Source organism: Lepisosteus platostomus, chromosome 21 (genome assembly GCF_059453375.1).
Source record: "Lepisosteus platostomus isolate fLepPlt1 chromosome 21, fLepPlt1.hap1, whole genome shotgun sequence".
In the NCBI taxonomy this organism is placed as follows: domain Eukaryota; kingdom Metazoa; phylum Chordata; class Actinopteri; order Semionotiformes; family Lepisosteidae; genus Lepisosteus; species Lepisosteus platostomus.
Genome location: NC_142631.1, coordinates 3,638,899 through 3,659,670, shown reverse-complemented (window position 1 = coordinate 3,659,670; position 20,772 = coordinate 3,638,899). Strand labels below are relative to the sequence as shown.

At 47.7% G+C, this 20,772-nt stretch overlaps 1 protein-coding gene across 3 annotated transcripts; it reads left to right on the top strand.

Moving 5' to 3' along the window:
* The first annotated feature begins 1,277 nt into the window (after positions 1 to 1,277).
* Positions 1,278 to 20,765, top strand: cercam (cerebral endothelial cell adhesion molecule). 3 transcript variants are annotated; one of them, XM_088615555.1, is made up of 13 exons: positions 1,278 to 1,377; positions 3,913 to 4,023; positions 5,384 to 5,501; positions 6,623 to 6,757; positions 7,192 to 7,396; positions 7,937 to 8,056; positions 8,147 to 8,223; positions 8,633 to 8,739; positions 9,646 to 9,778; positions 11,275 to 11,402; positions 12,263 to 12,466; positions 19,486 to 19,724; positions 20,017 to 20,765. In XM_088615555.1, exons 2-12 carry the CDS (start codon positions 3,974 to 3,976, stop codon positions 19,715 to 19,717), a joined length of 1,509 nt encoding a protein of 502 aa, XP_088471681.1. In that variant the 5' UTR covers positions 1,278 to 1,377; positions 3,913 to 3,973; the 3' UTR covers positions 19,718 to 19,724; positions 20,017 to 20,765. The 3 variants fall into 3 exon arrangements, with proteins under 3 accessions (XP_088471681.1, XP_088471680.1, XP_088471679.1); XM_088615554.1 differs by lacking the exon at positions 1,278 to 1,377 and adding an exon at positions 1,387 to 1,811 and having other exon boundaries at positions 7,940 to 8,056; XM_088615553.1 differs by lacking the exon at positions 1,278 to 1,377 and adding an exon at positions 1,387 to 1,811.
* The last annotated feature ends 7 nt before the right edge of the window (positions 20,766 to 20,772 follow it).

Sequence of the window (20,772 nt, the reverse complement as noted above, 5' to 3'; positions counted from 1 at the left end):
TGGAAACCAGTGCCGTCGCTAGGCTTTACAGCTGCCTAGAATGCCTTTTCTGGAATCTCTCTTTGTTTCTCTCTCAAATCGTAGTTAAAAGCTGCATTCTACACACGAACCAAAAGGCGCCTACCAGTGGCGTGTGAACATTGCTATGTAATCCCGGTGTCCTATCCGATCAGTTGAGGTTCCACGAAGGGAAATTCTGTAGAATGAGATATGTAATGTGTTTATGCTTTATACACATAGCAGGGATATTATTTCCACATTTCTTTGTGGAACCTTGGGTGTAATTTAGTGTCTGCTTTGCTATGGTTTAATTGCGGGTTTAAAAATAGTATTTTGTATAGTATACCGTATATACAAACAGCAACTATACTTCTACAAGGAGAAAACCCCGTTCCGGCCTATTAACTTGAAAGTATCGACTCTGCTTTCCGACTCGTTTGTTGATCCGAGTTTAAGAGCAGTTACAAAGGCTAAGAGGACCGTGTGGCTCGTCTGACAGATCCGAGTTAACTGATCCCCAGAACCTCTTCCTGCTGTTTCAACATTCCTTTCCAAAAGTCAATTTTAATCTATCAATTTGTAAAGTAAATTTATAACAGGTCAAGAAGGACGCGGAGCACAAAGAAAGAAGACCCGCATTTTATTAACAACCCAGTTTAAGGCTACTTTTCGCGTATTTTCCACACAGTTTGGGGTCACCCATGTACCTGTTTGATTGAAATGACATGGAATAGCAGTGTCCGTGACTTGACGGAATGCGGCGGCTTCAATAACTCGGCGGGGCAGCCTGCTCCACACTCCTGCAACTCTTCGTGTAAAGACACGCTTCCAGCTCACAGTTTTAAAACGCGCTTAACACGTAGTTTCCCCTGGGGGTCCCCTGGTTGGGGTTTTACAGTTCATTCTGAGGAAGTCTGTTGGGTTGGTTTTGGCAATGCCTCTGACGATGTGAACATTTGGATATCTCCCTCTTATAGTCTTCTCAGTTCAGGGTTGTTCCTTCAGCCCGCCATTGCAGTATGTTAAAAATATATAACATCCCTTGACATACGTCCTACTTCTAACTACATATCCTAACATGTGTTTGCCTTTTTATCGCTTTCCCAGATTGTCTGCAAAATGTTAATAACGTGTCATCATACACAGCCTTTTTCATCTTTTAGCTCAGTGTTGCGTTTACAATGGCCGATTTTGCTTAAATAGACCATTTGCTGGTAATTATTTTTTTTTCAGTTTATGAGGTGCAGCATTTTGTTTTTCTCGCAATACTCGAGAGAGATTTTCACGCCGAGAATCGTGACATCATCGGTGTGTTAGTGGTTCGGTGGGGGAGGTAGGGAGCTCAGCGCCCGGGGCGTGATGCCGGTCACACAAGTGGTACGTAGCAACACAAGTAAAAGTCTGGACAGGATGTTCGAATTCGTACAAGAAAAAGTACGGAAAGCCCTTGTAATTTAAAACCGAGCACGGCAGCCGGAGTACACCAGTGAGAGAGAGGGGGAAAAAAAAGTCAGGAATTTTGTCTGAGTGGAGAAGTGGTGACGCGGACAGCGGAGGGCGAGGAAGCGTTTCTTTTCCAGCGAGAAGAGCAGACGTTCGTTCGTGGGTACGATGCTGCCTTTCCTGCTCGTTTCGGCTTGGCTGGCTGGCGCACAAGGCTACTTTTCCGAAGAGAAACTTCACCAAGAATCGAAAATACAGCCGCCGACCGTGGTCGTAGCCATCATTGCGCGTAACGCCGCGCACTCGCTGCCTTACTATCTGGGAGCGATAGAGAGACTGAGCTATCCCAAAGACCGAATCTCGATATGGTACGTGGGTTTAGCATTGTTCTTGATGTACAGACGGACTGAAGGCCAGCCCCCCGAGCCATTGGAGGTTATGCATACGATCAATGTCGCCAGTAATCTTCCATTATTCCGCTTTCTTTAGTTTCTTCTGTCTCTTCGCTTCCAGAGTCCTCCCCCTCCCCCTCATTCTTTCCTTTTCTTAAAAAAAAAGTTCTTGCAGTCGGTTTTTAAGATCTTAGCACGCCGCTGGTGTTGTGCATTTGATTTTTGGATCGGGGCAGTAGGAGGTCAATCTCTTGTCTTGTCAGCATAGTCAGAAACAGCGGACAACATTATCATGACACGACGTTATGTGCTGATCAGACTCTGTGGTCAAAACTGGCTGTGCGATTGTGAGCTGCATGCGTTTTAAGGAATTCAAATACACCGCGATAATCCCCACCATTCCAGGGCTATAATACCGCTCAGGAGAAGCAGAAATACATTGCACGTTGCTAAGCGTGTCAGGCTGGAAATGCATGGTGGTGTCGGTGAGGGAAAAAAAGAGAATCCGTTTTTACCTTTCATTTCTAGTGACAGAAATAGAATTCGAGAGGAAGGCATGGTCTGTGCAAGTCAGGGCTCATTAAATCAAATCTGTTTGTACCGGCAGGACGTTTCACCCAGGCACTGCGAGTGCAGAACTTTGCTTAAGGTTATAATAGCCAAGCCCCACCCTGGCTTTGAAACCACAAGCTTGAGGTAGCAGGAGCCCCAAATTGTTCAAGCTGTCAGTGGTGGCTCAGTGATTTCGGGCGAAGCATTTGTTAGCTGATGCTCTGAAACTGCACAGAGCAGAATGTTTTTCCACTCTTTGAAACGGCAATCTTAACTTCTCCCTTCGCTTACTTGAAATCTGTGCACTGTTTCACAGGGGATATGCAGGATAAGTGTCGAGTTGGCGGGCAAACAATGTTAGAATAAGCAATGTTAAAATACGCTCACGGCGCGGTGCTTTTGGAGAGTGATCACCAAGAAACAACCGCTAATGTTGCGCTAATCTTTTTTTCTTTCTGTTAGCGCCAAGGAGAAAACAATGTAAGCGTTTGAACAACCTATTTACTCTAGGTCTTACCGTCAAGGCGTCGTAAACGTCTACCGTTCAATGTTTAAAGGTTGGGCAAAACCCTGTGTACGGTACGTGTGTCCGTAGTTTCACACGAAGAATAAAATGCGATCGAAAGGCCGCGTCATTTCTGCTTTTCACAGAGATGGTGGAAAAGGCAAGCGTGTAACCCAGGAATGCCCCCTGATAGGGTGGTCTACTTCATGTATACAAAAGACACTACACGTGGTTTCTTGAGAGTCGTTCAAGAGGAGTGTGACGTATTCTTCTGTTGTAAAAGACAATGCTACTGTGGATGGGCCAATACTGTTGGGTGTGTATATATATATTGGAAGATATTAATATATTAGGCAGTAAAGGAACAAGTAATAGGTTTATTTCATGCTGAAAAGGGAAGAAAGAAAACACAACGTTTCGGCCGTGGAGCCTTCTTCAATATTGTTCGTGTTTTACAGCAAAATTATCAATTCAATTCAATTTATTTTTATATAGCGCCTTTCACAACCAGGTTGCCCCAAGGCGCTGATCCCGTGCAAAAGGCACCCTGTGTCTTTTTTTGCTGCCGCGAACAAATTCAATTTTGCTACACCGCGCCCCCTATTGCCTTCGCTGTGAAATGACACGCGTGTAGGCACACGGGTAAAACCCTTCAGAGCGGAAGGTAATGTCTGCAGGTGTGACAGCACACCGAAGCTTTTACTAACGTGTTTACGAGTCTTATAGTGTCGTGAAGAGCCTTTTCCATTGAGTGCCCAAGTTATTAATGATATGGAATTCTGTTTTTTTTCACCGACGTCCTCATGATTTACCTCCGTATGGTTTGTTATTTTGAGAACGCTGTGGAATGAGAAGACGCAGTACATGGAGCTAGATCTAGTCACCCAAAAGAGCTCAAAGTGGAATGGGCATCAAGACCACGGTGTCTGGTCATGTGTCCGAAAAAGAAGTCATTGGAAAAAAACTGTCATTAACAGCAGGCGAATAGTAATTCTTTGCTCTGTTCCTTTCCACCTGCAGGGCGGCGACGGATCACAATATCGACAACACCACTGCTATCCTCAGGGAATGGCTGACCGTCATGCAAAAGTATTACCACTACGTGGAGTGGAGGCCAATGGACAAGCCAACGTGAGTCTGTTGGGCATAGCGCCCCCCCCACAGCTGCTAAAGCAAGTCTCAAAGTCGGTTTCTGGAGGCCTGGTGTCTTCTGGCGTTTGTCCCAGCGGAGGGCTAAGCCGAATAGCTGGTCTTTTAATCTAATGAGCTGCAGTTTCACTAACCTGCCTCTGAGGTGTTTTAAAGTTTTTGCCTTTATCGACGTGATTCTTCTGAGGAATCAGGCCATACAAGATATGTCTTTTAAGAGAATAATTATTTGAATGAGTTGATTTGGCTGGCTGGAACCAATACCAGTACCTTCAGCAACTGAGTGTGAGACTCAAGTTGTCAGCTAAAATGTTGCCGTGCCTTAAGCTTAACACGACTGGCATCTTAACCAACATGTTACGAGTTAAGGCACGGGGAGGAGGGAGGTTGAGATGTTCTCCATCAGCGGTATTTATGGAGCTCCTGTTTCAAAAGTGCAGCTGCGATTCTCCTTAGAAATATGGTGTTAAGTTTCTTCAGGTGAGAGTGCGACAAGAGAGCTCACTTTATACGAGCAGATGAAATCTGGGCAGCACGGATCTCCACCCGAATGAGCATTCTGCCTGGTGCATTGATTCAGCCTGATAGCCTCAGGACAACAGTATCCCATTAAGTGCATTCCATTGCCTCAGGAAGCATAATGGAGAGGAAACTGTGCTCACATGCCAATGGAAACCTTCAGCAAGTCTCGGCTTGGCTTTGTGTGAATTTATTTTTTTCTTCTGGAGTGAATTGTTGGAGGGGCCCTGTCAGCAATGCTGTGTTGTAATGCTGTTCTGAGACTCCACACTCTGCATCTTTAAAAAGACAGAGAGACAGAAGCTTGCACCGCAACCCCCCTCTCACCTGGGCTGTGCTTGTACGAGCCCTCCTGTTCTACCAGGATAAATGTTTGACGGCGATGCTTCTGTTAGAATGTGGTTCCAACAGGTTAAGCTGGAGAGATGATGTGTTTTTGCAGTCACAGTGCTCAAAGGATCACCTCCCTTAAAGGCATGAGATGCACTCAAGTCCTTTTCCAGTTGATCTGTGAGGTCAGACCTCTTTCCCAGCAATGAAAGCTGATGTGTGGGGAGCGTTCTGGCGCACTATGGCTGCTTCATCATCAAGGTGGATGCTGCACATTGGTGGTGGTAGTGGGATTCCCCATTACCTGTAAAGCGCTTTGAGTGGAGTGTCCAGAAAAGGGCTATATAAGTGTAAGCAATTATTATTAATTATTAGAAAATATGCTTGCTAGCCTTAATGGGACAACATACTGTAGATACAAACTCTCAAGCTCGTGATGTTTCAAAGATAGGTGCCGACACTGCTGCTTGTCCTCCTTGTCTGCGTTGTGCAGGTCGTACCCAGGGGAGATGGGACCCAAGCACTGGACCAATGGGAGATACGAGTACCTCATGAAACTCAAGCAGGCCGCACTCAACTTTGCCAAGAGGCGTTGGGCTGACTACATTCTGGTAGGTGCCCCACCGGCCCTGGTTTTCCCATAAATATCTGAAACGCAAAGGCCGGGGACACCTGGGATAGTTACTTTTGATGTATTCTCTTGTGCGACTGCTGCTTATTTTCTGCTCCTCCTTGCTCAGTGAAAGACCAGTCAGTTCTGGAGCTTTTGAAAACAAGAAGCGTATTTGGGCGGTAAAGCAGTTACCAAAAAACGAAAGCAGTTGTGGTGGTGAGAAAACAAGATTAAATGTGGATAGAAGAGATCTGATTTTTGTCCAGGGTTATTCATTATGTGACCTTTCCAATCCACTCCATTACAGCATATAACTAAAGCCAGCTCCTTGACGATTTCTGTGATAATCAGTAAGACTGGTATGACTATTAAGGTGCTGGTGGCGTCAAAGTGCACTCATACCTCGGCATAAGAATGTTCGGTAAGCAAATTTTCGCGAATCCAAACATGAAGAATTTGCGTGCCTTGTTATAATAACGAAATTCCGCTAATCCGCACTCTGAAGTTCAAAAGCGACTGATTTTGGCCGAGAACCTTCTGTGAACATCTGGATTCTGTGCCAGCGCGCAGCCTCTGCTTGTGTCTGCGCGGACGACGGGCGATGTGCTGAAGGACGCCGTGAGGCAGCAGTGCTTTGTTTAGGCTCGCAAGTTTGTGCTCTAGTTCTCAAAGTGTCATTTTTGTGGCTGCTGCTCATCCTGGGGTCTTCGGGAAGAGAAAAGGATTCTTTAGTGGAATAGTCGACAACAGTATGCACATCGTTCTAGCCGATCGCTTGGATAGCGACCTATTACTAAAGAATGAAAAATGTCAATATGATATCATTACTTATTTTACAGCTGTCGTTGGCTTGTTTGAGTAGAACTGCGTTGTTCACTAGGCTTGCTATAATGGTCTGTATGGTATTATATGTTTACGGTGGAGTTGTCTTCGGCTCGGAACGGGGTGGAATTTTTTTCCCCGTGCAAAATAATGGAATTTCTATTTCCGATTTATAATCTCCCACCTTCCAAACTTTCGGGAACGAATTCGGTTCGGATACCGGGGGGCATGAGTGTACTGTAATGCACCGCTGGAAGGGAAGGCCTTTCCCTGACCTGCCTTTGTCCCGCTCCTCAGTATTGTGACACGGATAATATCCTGACCAACCCTGAGACCCTGAGCCTTCTTGTAGCGGAGAACATGTCCGTTGTTGCTCCCATGCTGGACTCCCAGACGGCCTATTCCAACTACTGGTGTGGCATTACCCCGCAGGTAAGGAGAGCCCCCCCCGCCACTGTCCGGTCCACTCCACAGGCGCCTGATTTCCTCTGTGCCTGTCACGGCTCTCTTCCTTTCCCTAGAGGGCGCTCCACCTTTCTGTCCTCTTCCTTGCTTCCCTGTGGCCGTTCCTGCACTTCCGGTGCGTCTGGTGGAGGTTGGCTATTTATTTCTGGTCTGTCCTGTCCTCCTCGCTCGGCATTGGGATCGGATGTCAGGAGGCTCGCCTCACCAGGTCGCCCAACGTCTGCTACCTGAGGGCTTATGTGTCGTCCCCGACTCCGCCCGATCCCTCGAGCCCGGAGCGAACCCCTCTTGTTTGCTCCGTTCCTGCCGCTTCGCGTAGGGTCTCGCCGGTCTCTCTCCATGGCTAGACCCCCGGCTTCCGTGACGGCGCCCTCATCTCGGGCGCGTCTGTCCGTCTTCAGGGCTATTACCGGCGCACGGCGGAGTACTTCCCCACCAAGCACAGACACCGGAGCGGCTGTTTCCCAGTCCCCATGGTGCACTCCACCTTCCTGCTGGACCTGCGCAAGGAGGGCGTGAAGAAGCTGGCCTTCCACCCCCCCCACCCTGACTACTCCTGGCCCTTCGACGACATCATCGTCTTCGCCTTCTCCTGCCGCGTCTCAGGTACGGGGCGGTCTTGCCGGTTTGCGCCAGCATCCCATTCAAAACCCGGCTGATGAGGTAAACGCCGTGGAATGAAGACACAGGATATGTGCCATGTTGAATTTCCATATAGTTTTCCTATGGTTTTGTCAAGCTTTCCCCATGCACTTACTCTGTTTTACTTGTTCAACAACAAATAATAACAAAAGTACATAGTGCTTTTTCTGGACACTCCACTCAAAATGCTTTACAGGTAATGGGAAATCCCACTACCACCACCAATGTGTAACCCCCCCCCACCTGGATGATGTGACGGCAGCCAAAGTGCGCCAGTCCATTCAACACACCAGCTCTCAGTGGGGAGGAGAGCAGAGTGATGGAGCCAGTTCAGAGATGGGGGGTTATTAGGAGGCCATGGTTGGTAAAGGCCAGGGGGAAATTTGGTGAGGCCTCCAGATGAACACACTGTGAGTCCTCTCAGTTTGAACCATACTTTCCCATGCCTCTCTGTGCATCGCCTCTCTCTTTGCTCTGGTTTTACGGGTGTCTGTTCTGACCCAGAAGTGCAGATGTACGTCTGTAACAAGGATCGCTATGGGTACTTGAACGTCCCCGCCAAGCCTCACCAAACTATCGAGGACGACCGCGTCAACTTCATTCACCTTCAGCTAGAGGCAATGAGTGAGTGTCAACGACTTCCGTCAGCACAAGTCTCTTTCTAGAAGTGAAATGTTTGATTCTTTTATTCAAGATTTCATTTGTTTCCTGCAGCCGATGGACCCCGCATGCATCCCTCCCAATATGTGTATCTACCTCCCAAACAAATGGACCGGATGGGGTTTGATGATGTAAGAACCTTTCCCTTGGCCACAGTAGTTTGTTTTGTTTTTTTTCCAGCAGGCTGCTGGACAGGGTGAAGGTTTTTGAGTGTCCACCTCTTCTTCTTGGGAGAAATAATTTCAGGGTTTAGCCAAAGACAGAGGTATGGTTCTTGCCATATGCTGTGAAATGTCTCGTGCTGCAGCAATCTGAATAATTAACGAATGCCAAACATCCATCCACAGAGGGCCTGATAAGATTCTGCTTGATAATGAACTGGGTTCCTTCACTGATTGGATTTGCAATCAGTCCCCCAGTCTGCAATAAGGAAAAAAGATGACGTTGCTACTCCCTAGGTTTCTATGAAGGTGAATTAGATCCTGTTGTGGATGGATGAAAAATGTTGGTATCCCTGTGTAAATGGCTGCCCTTCTGCAGGTGTACTTGATCAATCTTCGCCGCAGGCCGGACCGCAGAGAGAGGATGCTCTGGTCCCTGTACGAGCAAGAGATCGATGCCAAAGTCGTGGACGCGGTGGACGGAGGGTATCTGGTCTCCTCTTTCTGCTCTCTTGTATCAGTCGCCTGCTGGCTCTCTCCTTTCCTTCACCTCTCCCACTTCTTCTCCTGTTTCTTCCCTCCTTCTGAAAGCCCGGAGTGACGCAGCTTGGGCAGAGAGGTCAGCAAACAGACACATGTTTTGTCCAAGATCTACAAGACGAATTGGACACCGTCTCGTGAGACAGTAGCTCCCCCCCCCAGCTTCCCTGACACGTGTCAGGCGGTCACAAGAAAACGCAAAGCTTGAATTGCTTCCGAAAGGTGGTCTCTAATGCTACTGGTTTGGGACTTGTACAGAAAAGATAACTTTATTGGCCATATACAGTTTCTTGTATCAGGAATTTCTGTTTTCACAGACCCCAGCTTGCTCTCCATGAGACACACAGACAGGGAGAGAAGCTGGGGGTCAGAGCACAGGGTCAGCCATTTACACGGCGCCCCTGGAGCAGTTGAGGTTAAGGGCCTGGCTCAGGGGCCCAACGGTGTAGGATTCCTCCGCCGGCCGCGGGATACGAACCGGCAACCTTCCAGCCACAGGCGCAGATCCTGAGCCACAGAGCCACCGCTCCGGCAGACCCCTCTGTTGATCAGTCCTGTTGATGACAAGTCGTAATCAACATACCGAGCTTACCAGTGTCTGTTCAAGTAAATGGCAGTGCACCTGCTACAAAAAAAATAGCTTTTCCTTACGTTGACTTTGTGAATTTGTTGTGGTTATAAGAGAGAAGTTTCTTTTGCTCTTCGGTGCAGTTTGCGGTATTATTAAACCCCAACGTGTTTTCAGTCACATTGAAGAAAGCAATGAGTTTTGGCTGAGGATACCAGTCACCGATTCTCCTTTTTATTTCAAAAATGTTATTTTTTTTAAATCTCCTTTCTGTGCCTCTGCAGCGCCCTGAACAGCAGTGACATCAAGCTCTTGGGAGTGGACCTCTTGCCGGGGTACTATGACCCTTTTTCGGGCCGGACTCTGACCAAGGGTGAAGTGGGCTGCTTCCTCAGCCATTACTACATCTGGAAGGAGGTGAGAGCCAGCTGTCACGCTGAAGAACCCAAAACCTCATTTTCAGAATGCCCAAACCACTATACAGTCAGCAGCCATATCGCTCTGCAGCTCTCAACTGGCTACCCACTGGAGCTCAGCAGGGTTGAGGCTGGCCAGTACCTGGATGGGAGACCTCCTGGGAAAGCTATGGTTGCTGCTGGAAGAGGTGCTAGTGGGACCAGTAGGGGGCGGCCTGTGTGGGTCCTAATGCCCCAGTATAATGGTGGGGACACTATACTGTAGTGGGCACTGTCTTTTGGATGAGATGTTAAACCGAGGTCCTGACTCTCAGTGGTTATTAAAGATCCCTGGGCGTTTCTCAAGAAGGGTTATCCCGGTGTCCGGGCCAAATTTCCCCCCTCACCCTTTACCATGACCTCCAAATTGTCCCCACGTATGATTGGCTTGCACTGGCCCTGCGATGGACTGGCGTCCTGTCCAGGGTGTACCCTGCCGGGTAGGCTCCGGCTTCCCGCGACACCGTACAGTATGAAGCGGTTTGGCAAATGTCATGACATGACAAACCTATAGGGGCAGTACAGTGGCACAGTGGGTAGCATTGCTGCCTCACAGTGCTGAGAGCTTGGGTTCAATTCCGGACCTAGGTTACCATCAGGGTGGAGTTCGTCTATTCTGCCTGTGTTCACATGGGTTTCCTTGAGATGCTCCAGGTTAGTCCCACAGTCCAAAGACGTACTGGTTAACTGGTTTCTGGGAAAATTGGCCCTGGTGTGAGCATGTGCATGTCTCTGCCCTTGTTTGTGCCTCTCTGCCCTGCCATGGCCTGGCGTCCCATCTAGGGTGTATCCTGCCTTGCTCCCCTTGCTTGCTGGGATAGGTTTTGTCTCCCCTGTGACCCTAAATTGCAAGAAGAGGTCAGGCTGCTGTAGATTTTCTCACCAATGCAAAAGTGGACAACTCTGGCCTTGGAGGTCTGTTCATCTAGCAGATCTTATGGGTTACTGTACAGCTATGCATTTCTAATATCTGGGAAGAAAAGCACACTTCTTCCAACTGAGCACGCAAATAGATCAATAGGTAACCAAGAGCTCAGATGAAAACGAGACCTTGGGGCCATCAAGAACCATAAGTTCTCCAGTGCCATTTGCCTTCCTAGATCACAGCAAGCTCAAACCCAGTCCTCAAGGCCCAGAATCCGGAATCTGGAGGTATTCAACAGCTGGAGAACCTTTCCAAAAAAGGTTATGTTGATCCGTCCGAGCTAGTGCTCGGGTCAGTGAGGTCATTAAGAGCAGAGGTGCATCACCACCTCACGGGGACTGTGGGCTCTGCGGTGTTGCAGCTGTGATTGTGGTCCGATCCCTAGCCACGTCTCCGGCTATTACAGCCCACACCGATCGTGCAAAGCTGAAGGCCAGACAAGGAGAGGTAAGACAAGGCCGCCGTCGAACAAGACCAGAACGGAAACAAGAGCACCTGAGAGCTGACGGGGACCTCTGCCATTTCCCCCCCAGATGGTCGACCAACAGCTGGACAAAGCCGTGGTGTTCGAGGATGATGTGCGTTTCCAGGGCAACTTCAAGAGGCGGCTCATGCGCATGATGGAGGAGATTGAGAAGGTGGAGCTGGACTGGGACCTCATGTGAGTCATGTCATGTCGCCACTAACGAGGCCTAATAAGCACACTGGCCAGAATATTAGCCAATAACCTGTATTAGTTCATGAGGTATTTGCAGTCTAATTCCAGCTCGTTGTTGTAGGAGTAGCATTCCCTCAGTCCAGTCACGCATTAGCCCTTTACAATTTCTTGCATGAGGAATTCATCTTTTCGCAGACCCCAGCTTGCTCTCCATGAGACACACAGACGCTGGGGGTCAGAGCACAGGGTCAGCCATTGTACAGCGCCCCTGGAGGAGCAGCTGGGGTTAAGGGCCTTGCTCAGGGGCCCAACGGAGTAGGATTCCTCTGCCGGCTGCGGGATTTGAACCGGCAACCTTCCAGCCACAGGCACAGATCCTGAGCCACAGGGCCACCACTCCGCCCCATGCACTACCTGTGCATGCAGGGAGTCTATTCTTGCGACAAAGGGGGTTCCTAATATTTTGGCCAGGGGGGGAGTATATTATTCTCCCAAGACAGACGGTGCACTGAGACCTTGCTCTGTACATTTACAAGGTGGAAAAAAAATAGATATGTAGGTAATTAAATTCACATGGAGAATTTGGTCTGAGTTGCGCAAAGATTGAACAACCCCTGGTTATAAAACAGCATGTGTATAAGCGTCGCTGTTTGCTGCTGCATTCAGTTCTCTGCCTGGTGAGCACTCAGTTTTCCTTTTCCTTTTATTGAGAGAAAGCCGGTTGATTTTGCACAACGCCAATAAAGGCTCTTATGTAATTAGTGCATTTTAGGAGGAGACTGAATAGGCCGATTCGGGTTACTGCTGACCCAGTTGGGGCTGCCATCTGCCACTGGCTTTTCTCCTTCGTCTCCTTTTCGCAGATACCTGGGCCGCAAGCAGGTGAACCCCACAGAGGAGCAGCCTGTGGAGAACGTGAGGAACCTAGTGGTGGCAGACTACTCCTACTGGACCCTCTCCTACGCCATCTCACTGCAGGGCGCCCAGAAGCTCCTGAACGCCGAGCCGCTCTCCAAGATGCTGCCTGTGGATGAGTTCCTGCCCATCATGTACGACAAGCACCCCAAGTGAGTCCAAACCCCCCCCACCCCCCCCCCACTGAAATTCTTGTTGTCTTTACTACTGCTGAGCTGTTGCAGAATATTCACTCAGAGGCTTGCAGGTGGGCAGCCTTCTTTTAATGGAAATGGATAATATGAGTTTACAGCCGGGCCCTCTGTTCTATCTGCTGGACTGAAGTCAAACACCAATTGGCAAGTGATGCTAATCTCCATATCTGGTCTTGTGTACATTGTGGTATATATCCGTCTGTGTTTCATCTACTTCCATTCATGATTGGTCTCTCTCTCTCTCCTTGGCGCTACAGCCCAGTGTGGGCCCTGGCCTGCTGCACCAATCATCTCGATCTAGGGCCTCCACCTGCGCACCCCCCACTTTCCTCAGAGCACCCTCGCCGGCGTCGATCCATAGCTTTTGGGGGCCCTTGTCTCTTCCTGCCTGGCCTTCCCTCTAGTATTTTTTAAGGGCATCTGTCCCGGGACAGTCGCTGTACGTGCCCCAGTCACCTAATCCGCTCCACTTTTACTTTCGCTGACAGTATCAGGATTGGGATACAAGATCTCCGGTTCTTGATTGGTCCGAATTCTTCAGTGACGGTGCCGAATATCCTCCTTAGAATCGTCCCTTCCCATCTTCTCAAAAGCTCCACGTCCCCTACTACCAGGGTCCACGCCTCAGAGCCGTACATTCTGACAGGCCGCAGGATCGTCCTATAAATGAGTACCTTGGTGTTTTTCGATGCACATTCTTTGACTTGAACGTGGGTCATGATTTTTTCGGTTTGTGGTGTTCATTCTGTGACTTGCGGTAGAAAGTGCCGTGCAAAACCTTGTGGACTTCTCCGGCGGTGTGGTGACTCTGTGGCTCAGGATCTGCGCCTGTGGCTGGAAGGTTGCCTGTTCGTATCCCGCGGCCAGCAGAGGAATCCTACTCTGTTGGGCCCCTGAGCAAGGCCCTTCACCCCAGCTGCTCCAGGGGTGCTGTATAAATGGCTGACCCTGCGCTCTGACCCCAGGCTTCTCTCCTTGTCTGTGTGTCTCATAGAGAGCAAGCTGAGGTATGCGAAAAAGACAAATTCCTGATGCAAGAAATTGTATATGGCTCATCAAGTGATCTTATCTTATCTTCTGCTCAGGTCAGTCACAGTATCAGGGTCTCATCTAAAAACACAAAGAGGGAGAGGAAAATTAAGGAATGGCAGCATAAATTAGAGCAAATGAAATTGCTCGCAGCGTACTTGTTAAATGTGCGTCGTTACCTTCCAAGTGTAGGTTGTAGTCCGCTTCCAGAAACCATCGCGCTATATTCGCAGTCTGTGAGCAACAGCTGCTCCCAGATGTTCACAGTAAAGGTCAGGTATTCTTGAGCGTCGCTCTCTCACTGTCTTTGCCAAAATCGCCAACTCCGATTGCGCTGGGCTCGATGCCGTTATGAAAGTGTTCGGCATTTTTGTACTTGGAGTTAAGGGGAGGGGGTTTATGCAGGAGGCAATAAATGCTGTTCTTTTGCCAAGCAGATCCTGCCAGGGTAGATGCAGTTAGCACCTAGATCTCCCGGCATCCTCGGGAGACAATAGAGCAATAGAGTTTATTTTTTGACACTGAAAGCATTTTTATTTTCCACTTCACAGTTGCTCATTTTTTGTTTCCTGCTTTCTTGGATCTCGTGCATATTACGTTTTGACATTTGTGCTCTGCTGTTAATTTACTGGGCTTGATTGAGACCTCTTTCCTGCTTCCCCCCTCCCCGGTATACCACCTTAAAACTGTAATGGCGTGTGGATTTCTTTCAGTTCTGGAGCAGGAGATTGCACGTCTGCGTGAAATTACCAGACAATCCAGTCACATGTTCCAGAGCAAAACAACTTTTCCAGAGTGAATGATTTGATTTGGCGTCCTGCCTCTGTAGACACTGTGTTCGATTTAAAGATTCTCTTCTTTCATCCTGACAATGAATACATTGCTCTGGCTGTTTGTAGCATAGTTTTTTTTTTCCCATATAAAAGCCATCTGCACAAATGACGCACTGTATTGCAGGGAAACTGAGACAGATGTGTGAAAATATGAGAGAGGCAGGAGCAGCTTGGAGCTCTGTGAAGAGTCTTGTCCGCTTTCCTCCAACTCTGACGAAGAGAGCAACATGGAAATATGATCATGCTGCTGCATCTGTTTTTTAATTGTTGTAGTTGTTATCCTTTTTAGTGGGTGGGTGTAGTCCCGTCAGGGAGTTTTTCAGCTGAAAAACTGTTAAAAAAAAAACCCTGACCCGTACAGCTGTTTTTTTATAGTGCCTGAGTCATATTCTTTTTAAACTATAGGGTGCTAACTCCCTGAAATACATTGGATTGTGTTAAAAGAGTCAAGATATTTTAGAAAATGTGGAGTATCATTGTGGCCACCATACAGTTGAGACATTTCTCCACACAATTTTTCTTGGCATTTCATTTACCCCATCGTTCAGTTGATCTTGCTAAGTTGGCGTGCAGGCTTTGAGTCCTGCTGTTGACTGATTTTGACTTTACTGCACATTCCTAATGTGGGGAGCTGATCTGTAACTTGTTTTTTTTAGGAAATTTTAAAAATCGGAAACATATTGTGTGCCTGAGGACACACAATATTTGTCCCTCTACGTATGAAGGGATCAACACCTACTGTATAATAAGATTTCGATGTTAATCTGAAAGCTTTATACGCCTTAAAGGCATTTCACATTCACTATTTGCGATTGACGGATTGGGAAATGAAGGATATTATTTCTAAGAGCAAAAAGAAAAGCCCCAAATCGAGAAATTCGTGCACCTCTATAGTCCACAGCCCATATATTTGCGCCATCAGATCTGACTGACGTCACGACAGCTGTGTGTTGCACTGGCACTGTTCTGATCTCGAATTTGGAAGGCTGAAGGTCCGAATGTCCAGTAGGTCACCGTGACATTACCCTCAATTGGAAATAATAGATGGGTTACATGCAAATCAATCTGGATAAACCCAAGTATGTGAAAAATAATATAAAATACTGAAATGAGAAGCACGGAAGTGTCAATTATTCATTAACAAGTGCTAGTTATGAGAGACCAGAGCTGTGGTAGCTCAGAGGGCAAGGGCGTCTAGCTCCTGACAGGAAGGTCCCGGGTTCAATCCCAGGTAGGGGTGAGGGATGTAGCTCCAATTCCTTCCAGATGGCTGCCAGGTCTGCTTTCCAAATGAGTACCAGGGGTTAATCCTTCTGGCCAGCTGGAGCGTGATACTGACCACATCACCTCCACCTCCAGTGTCGGATGGTTGAGAAAAATGGTGGCCCTTGCCCCCCAATCCCCCATGGGCCTTGATGGCCTTAAATGGGGACCTATCTACCTTACATTACCTTAGTTATGAGAGACCCGCACTCCAATTAAACCATTGAAATAAAAGTGTAGCCTGAAGTGGGAGATTTCAGTGTGAATGTTCTTCTTGCACCGAGAGATACTAAGGGATTTGTCAGGTTAGGGAAGGGAAGCTATGTATTGGCACCCATGCTCTACATTCCTGTAGATCATTCTGCAGATGTGTTCGAGATGGTGGGGCACTCTCTTAACCTTGGATGTTTAGTCACGACGGGCTTGTGACTAAGATTCACTTTAGAAGCATTGTTTTTTTTTTTGCAGAATTTGTAAGAAGGTATGCTCCTTACCTCTAAATTTATACTGAGTGTTAATGGTAAGTTTAGATTTCAGCTGATCACTTTGTTTCCTAATATCCCTGGAAGCACCTCTACGTCTCCTGGCTGCTGTGTTCAATACTTGTTCATATGGGATATGCTCAGTATTTAGGAGCTGAAAAGGTCAGGATATATGCATGAACATGCTTAGCAGAGTAAGAAAAATGAGTCTGTAGAGAAGATGAGCCAGACTGACTTGATTCCAAGAGCAAATGCTATATAATGTGTAGTGTGTTGATCACGTGTTGCAGACAGGAAACTGAAATTCATCTTTTTTGCCATTTCTAGCTGTTCGGTGCTGAGGTCATTGTACAGCTATGTTTGGTCCCTGCTGCCAAAACACAGATCACTCCTGGAAAAAAAAAAATCTTTCCAAGTTATTGAGACAGCAGGGAGAGTTCTGAACACTGAGCTAGAGGAGATTAAGAAACCGATGGTGCAAGGTTTTTTTTGAAGAGTGTGCGAGCACAGATGTTGGGATTGAAGTAGAAAAGTGCCTTTGATAAGGTCAGAGGGAGCCTTTATCTGAAAGAGTGAGCTTGCAGTCTGTGAGTTGCCCAAGAGTACAGTACCAGTCAAAAGTTTGAGTACACCTCCTTGAAACCAGGTTTTCCATGATTATCTGTGCTTATACCTGTCTATAAACACCTACTATTTAATTACATAACATGTGTGCTTATAATCTTAAGGGAACTACATTAAAAATGTGATTTTTTTTTATTTGCAATAAAACGAACACCCAAAGCAAGTGGATTTCAGTCTGAAGCCCAGGCTAGTGAAAAGTCAGAAATGTGTAGAACGTGGTGTTAGAACACTAAAAGAAGTTAAAAATTGTCTAGTGAGATGTTCTCACGGTTTACAAGCATGTTGCCTCATTTACCTTTTGTCATCAATTACTGGTAAGTAGGTGAGGGTCCACGATTACTTTAAATATAGAGAAATTTGCTCAGCATGCAAGGAAAAAAGACAGTATATAAGTACTTTAAGAAATGAGTGTCAATCTTTAAGACAAATTGCAAGAACTTTGCAAGTGTCAGTTACTGCTTTTTATAGACTATCTTTTTTCCTTGCTTGCTGAGCAACTTTTGCCATGTTCATTCAGGAATGACAAACTTTTGCCCGTGCTCCCTATATTTATAGTTTGCTGTGGGTGTACATTTTCAATGCAGTTCACGTAAGAATAGAAGCACGCATATCATGTAATTAAATATGAAGTGTTTATAGACACGTTTATACCGTTTAAAGCAGAGATAATCAGGGGAAAACCTGGTTTCAAGGAGGTTGTACTCAAACTTTTGACTGGTATTGTAGATCTCAGTATTTGGGAGATGTATTTGACGTGCTGACTGGGACTGAAACAGACGCTGTTTTCTGTTTTCAGCGCTGTATTAAAGTGTTTTTACAGCACCTGCCACAAGGGGCTTTTTTCCCCCCAGTTGTTAAATTTTGATTTAAATCGCTCTGGCGTACATGCCTGTTCGCCTCTAAATGTCTGTCTCAGGGGCTGTGCCGAAACTCTGGTTTGCTGCCATTGTGGTGCCAGATGTGATATTCATCAGCGGCTGCTGCAGTGTTCTGGGAGCAATTACAGGAGCACTGTTCGGCATGTCCTCACCACTTCCTCTTCAGTCCCCTCCCCTGCGCTCTCTTCCTGTTTGTCGCGTCTGCTTCCAGCTCCAGCGCTCTCTGTGCTGCCCCCTGGTGTCTTGAGTAATTATACTCCGCTAGTGTGTAACGTGCAGAGAAACCGGTCAATAAAAGCCCGCTGAAAGGAAAAGAAAAGAGAGGGCTACGTTTCGGCTGTGGAGCCTTCTTCAGGGGTGCCACGCAATAAACTTTTACCTGGCCTGCTCCAACGTAGGATGAGATAAGATCACTGTATTGGCCACATACAGTTTCTTGCATTAGGAATTCGTCTTTTTGCAGACCCCAGCTTGCTCTCCATGAGACACACAGACAGGGAGAGAGAAGCTGGGGGTCAGAGCGCAGGGTCAGCCACTGTACAGCATCCCTGGAGCAACTGGGGTTAAGGGCCTTGCTCAGGGGCCCAACGGAGTAGGATTCCTCTGTCGGCTGCAGGATATGAACCAGCAACCTTCCAGCCACAGGCGCAGATCCTGAGCCACAGGGCCACCGCTCTGCCTAATTAACAGGTGAAGCTGCAGAGTTACTGAATACAGCCCTGCTCCCACACTTAGCCCAAAGGCAGGAGAGCCAGCAGTTGCCACACTTTGAGCCTGTGGACCTGAGCAGGGAACCTACTGGTAACAAACTCTCCACCTAGATCATCAAAGCAGCGTGTTACAGGACAAGGAACAAGTAAAGGTTGATTACTGAGTGAATGAGATCACCTCTCCTGGCTCTTTGATAAAATTCCACGACAGTAGGCCGCAGAGGAACAAGTAAAGGTTTATTTCACGTTGAAAAGAGAAGTGAAGAAACGCAACGTTTCGGCTGTGGAGCCGTCTTTGGGTGTGTCCACACCTGAAGCTTCTTGTGTTTGTGTTTCTCTTTCCAGCATGGAATCAACCTTTACTTGTTCCTTGTCCTGTAATACGCTGCTTTGGTGATCTAGGTGGAGAGTTTGTTACCAGTAGGTTCCCTGCTCAGGTCCACAGGCTCAAAGTGTGGCAACTACTGGCTCTCCTGCCTTTGGTCTAAGTGTGGGAGCAGGGCTGTATTCAGTAACTCTGCAGCTTCAGCTGTTAATTTCCGCTCCTCCCCGAAGTCTCCATCTGACGATCTCGTCAGCCGCGGTCAGGGAAACGACCGGGGTTTGTGTTCGTGTAAAATGTGCACATACAGGCAGCACGCTTCAGAAATCTGATCCATCTGTGGTGTTAATATTGGCCGGTGGTGAAATCATGTCCTGTTAGATGGAGTTCCAAGTAGGGGGCTGTGTCAGCATGCCTAGGCTGCAAAGGAACGAGTAAAAGTTGATTCCATGCAGAACTGCAAACAAAAGACACAACGCTTTGGCTGTGGAGTCTTCGTCAGGTGTGTGTACATTTACGTCATTGGTCAATATGCTCATTTCCTTCTCAGGACTTAAGTAGTCGTTAATTAGGAGATTCTTGTGAAGCTTAACACTATATCACCTTTGAATAATGCCTGCTGGTTTTAGCTTTAGGTTTGTTTCTGGAAAAAATAATCTGTGTCTAAACAGGAAAGCAGACTTCTAGCAATACACACCTGAAGAAGGCTCCACAACCGAAACGCTGTGTCTTCTCGCCTCTCAGCGTGGAATAAACCTTTACCTGTTCCTTGGCGTCATATCCTGTTGTGTGGCCCGATACTGACCCATCGGACTGCTGTCGTTTCCTCCTGGCAGTGAGAAGTACAAGGAGCATTTCCCTAACCGCAACCTGCAGGTGTACTCCACACGCCCTCTGCTGGTGCAGCCCTGCCACTACGCCGGGGACCCGCAGTGGGTGAGCGACACCGAGACTTCCACGCTGTGGGACGACGATTCGGTCCGGACGGACTGGCGGGGGTCCCACAAGACCCTGAAGGGCTCCCCACCCAGCGCTGGGCTCCAGAACGCCTACCGGGACGAACTCTAGCCCCAAGGTGGGTGTCTGTGAACTGTGCGCTGCTGATGCCCAGTTGCAGACAGACTGGTGCCCTGTAGTGCCCTGTATTAGTGCCCTGTATCCGCAACAAGGGTGATGCGCTAATTTCATAGGTTTATTCAGTCATAATTCTCTCTGTGAGGTGCTGGTGTGGATATTCCACGGTGTGAATACATCCAAACTGATTATAGAATGGAAAATGCAAAAAAAAAAAGGGAAAATCCGAAAATCTGAATATTGTAACGGTGCGTACTTATAAATCAAGTCATGCTCTTCGATGTCTTTTGTAGGCAGCGGCGCTGGAGGTCTGCTTACTTGAACTGGGGGGGTGATGAGCGACAGTACAATCTACAGGCTGTGGCTGTGAGTTTGGGACATTTCGTGGGCTCCCTCGTTGTGTGTGTGGGGGGGTCCTCTTTTATCAACTGGACGGCTGGACACACTATTGCAACTGGTTTGCTCCAGGAATGAAGACTCCGCTCATGCCAGTCCTTTCGTGCGCGCCTGTGTATGTGTGTGTCTGCGCGCTTGTATAGGTGTGTGTGTGCGCATGTTTGTCGAACAATATTTTAAACTTTTTTTTTTCCGTGATAGCAGCTCATTCATCTGATTGGTGTGAAGATCAGCTCTTCAAGGGTGTGTAATATCACACACGTTTTGTTTTTGTTTTTTTGTGGCCGGTTCTGGACAAGCGGAAGCCATAGACGCATCTCTCAAATTGAACCTTTGTTTTCTATGAGCTAACTTTAAGTGCAGTGGGTGTTTCTGCTTTGCTGCTGGGAGAACACGCCGTTTGCTGGCTGCACACGGACACCACAGAAGCACGCAACACTGACGAATGCGGAGGTTCGACTCATCTCATTCTGTGAACTTCGCTGTGCAGGCGACACAAAACAGCGCCCCCCACTGGCTCCAGCCCCGCACCGACTGGAGATATTCGCGTTGCTGGCCTTCCGTGACGAGCCGTTGGCATTAGCTTCCAAAACAATGAGCTCTGTCCCGAAGTGAATAATAAAGTGATATTTATTTCAAGGTTTAATGTACTG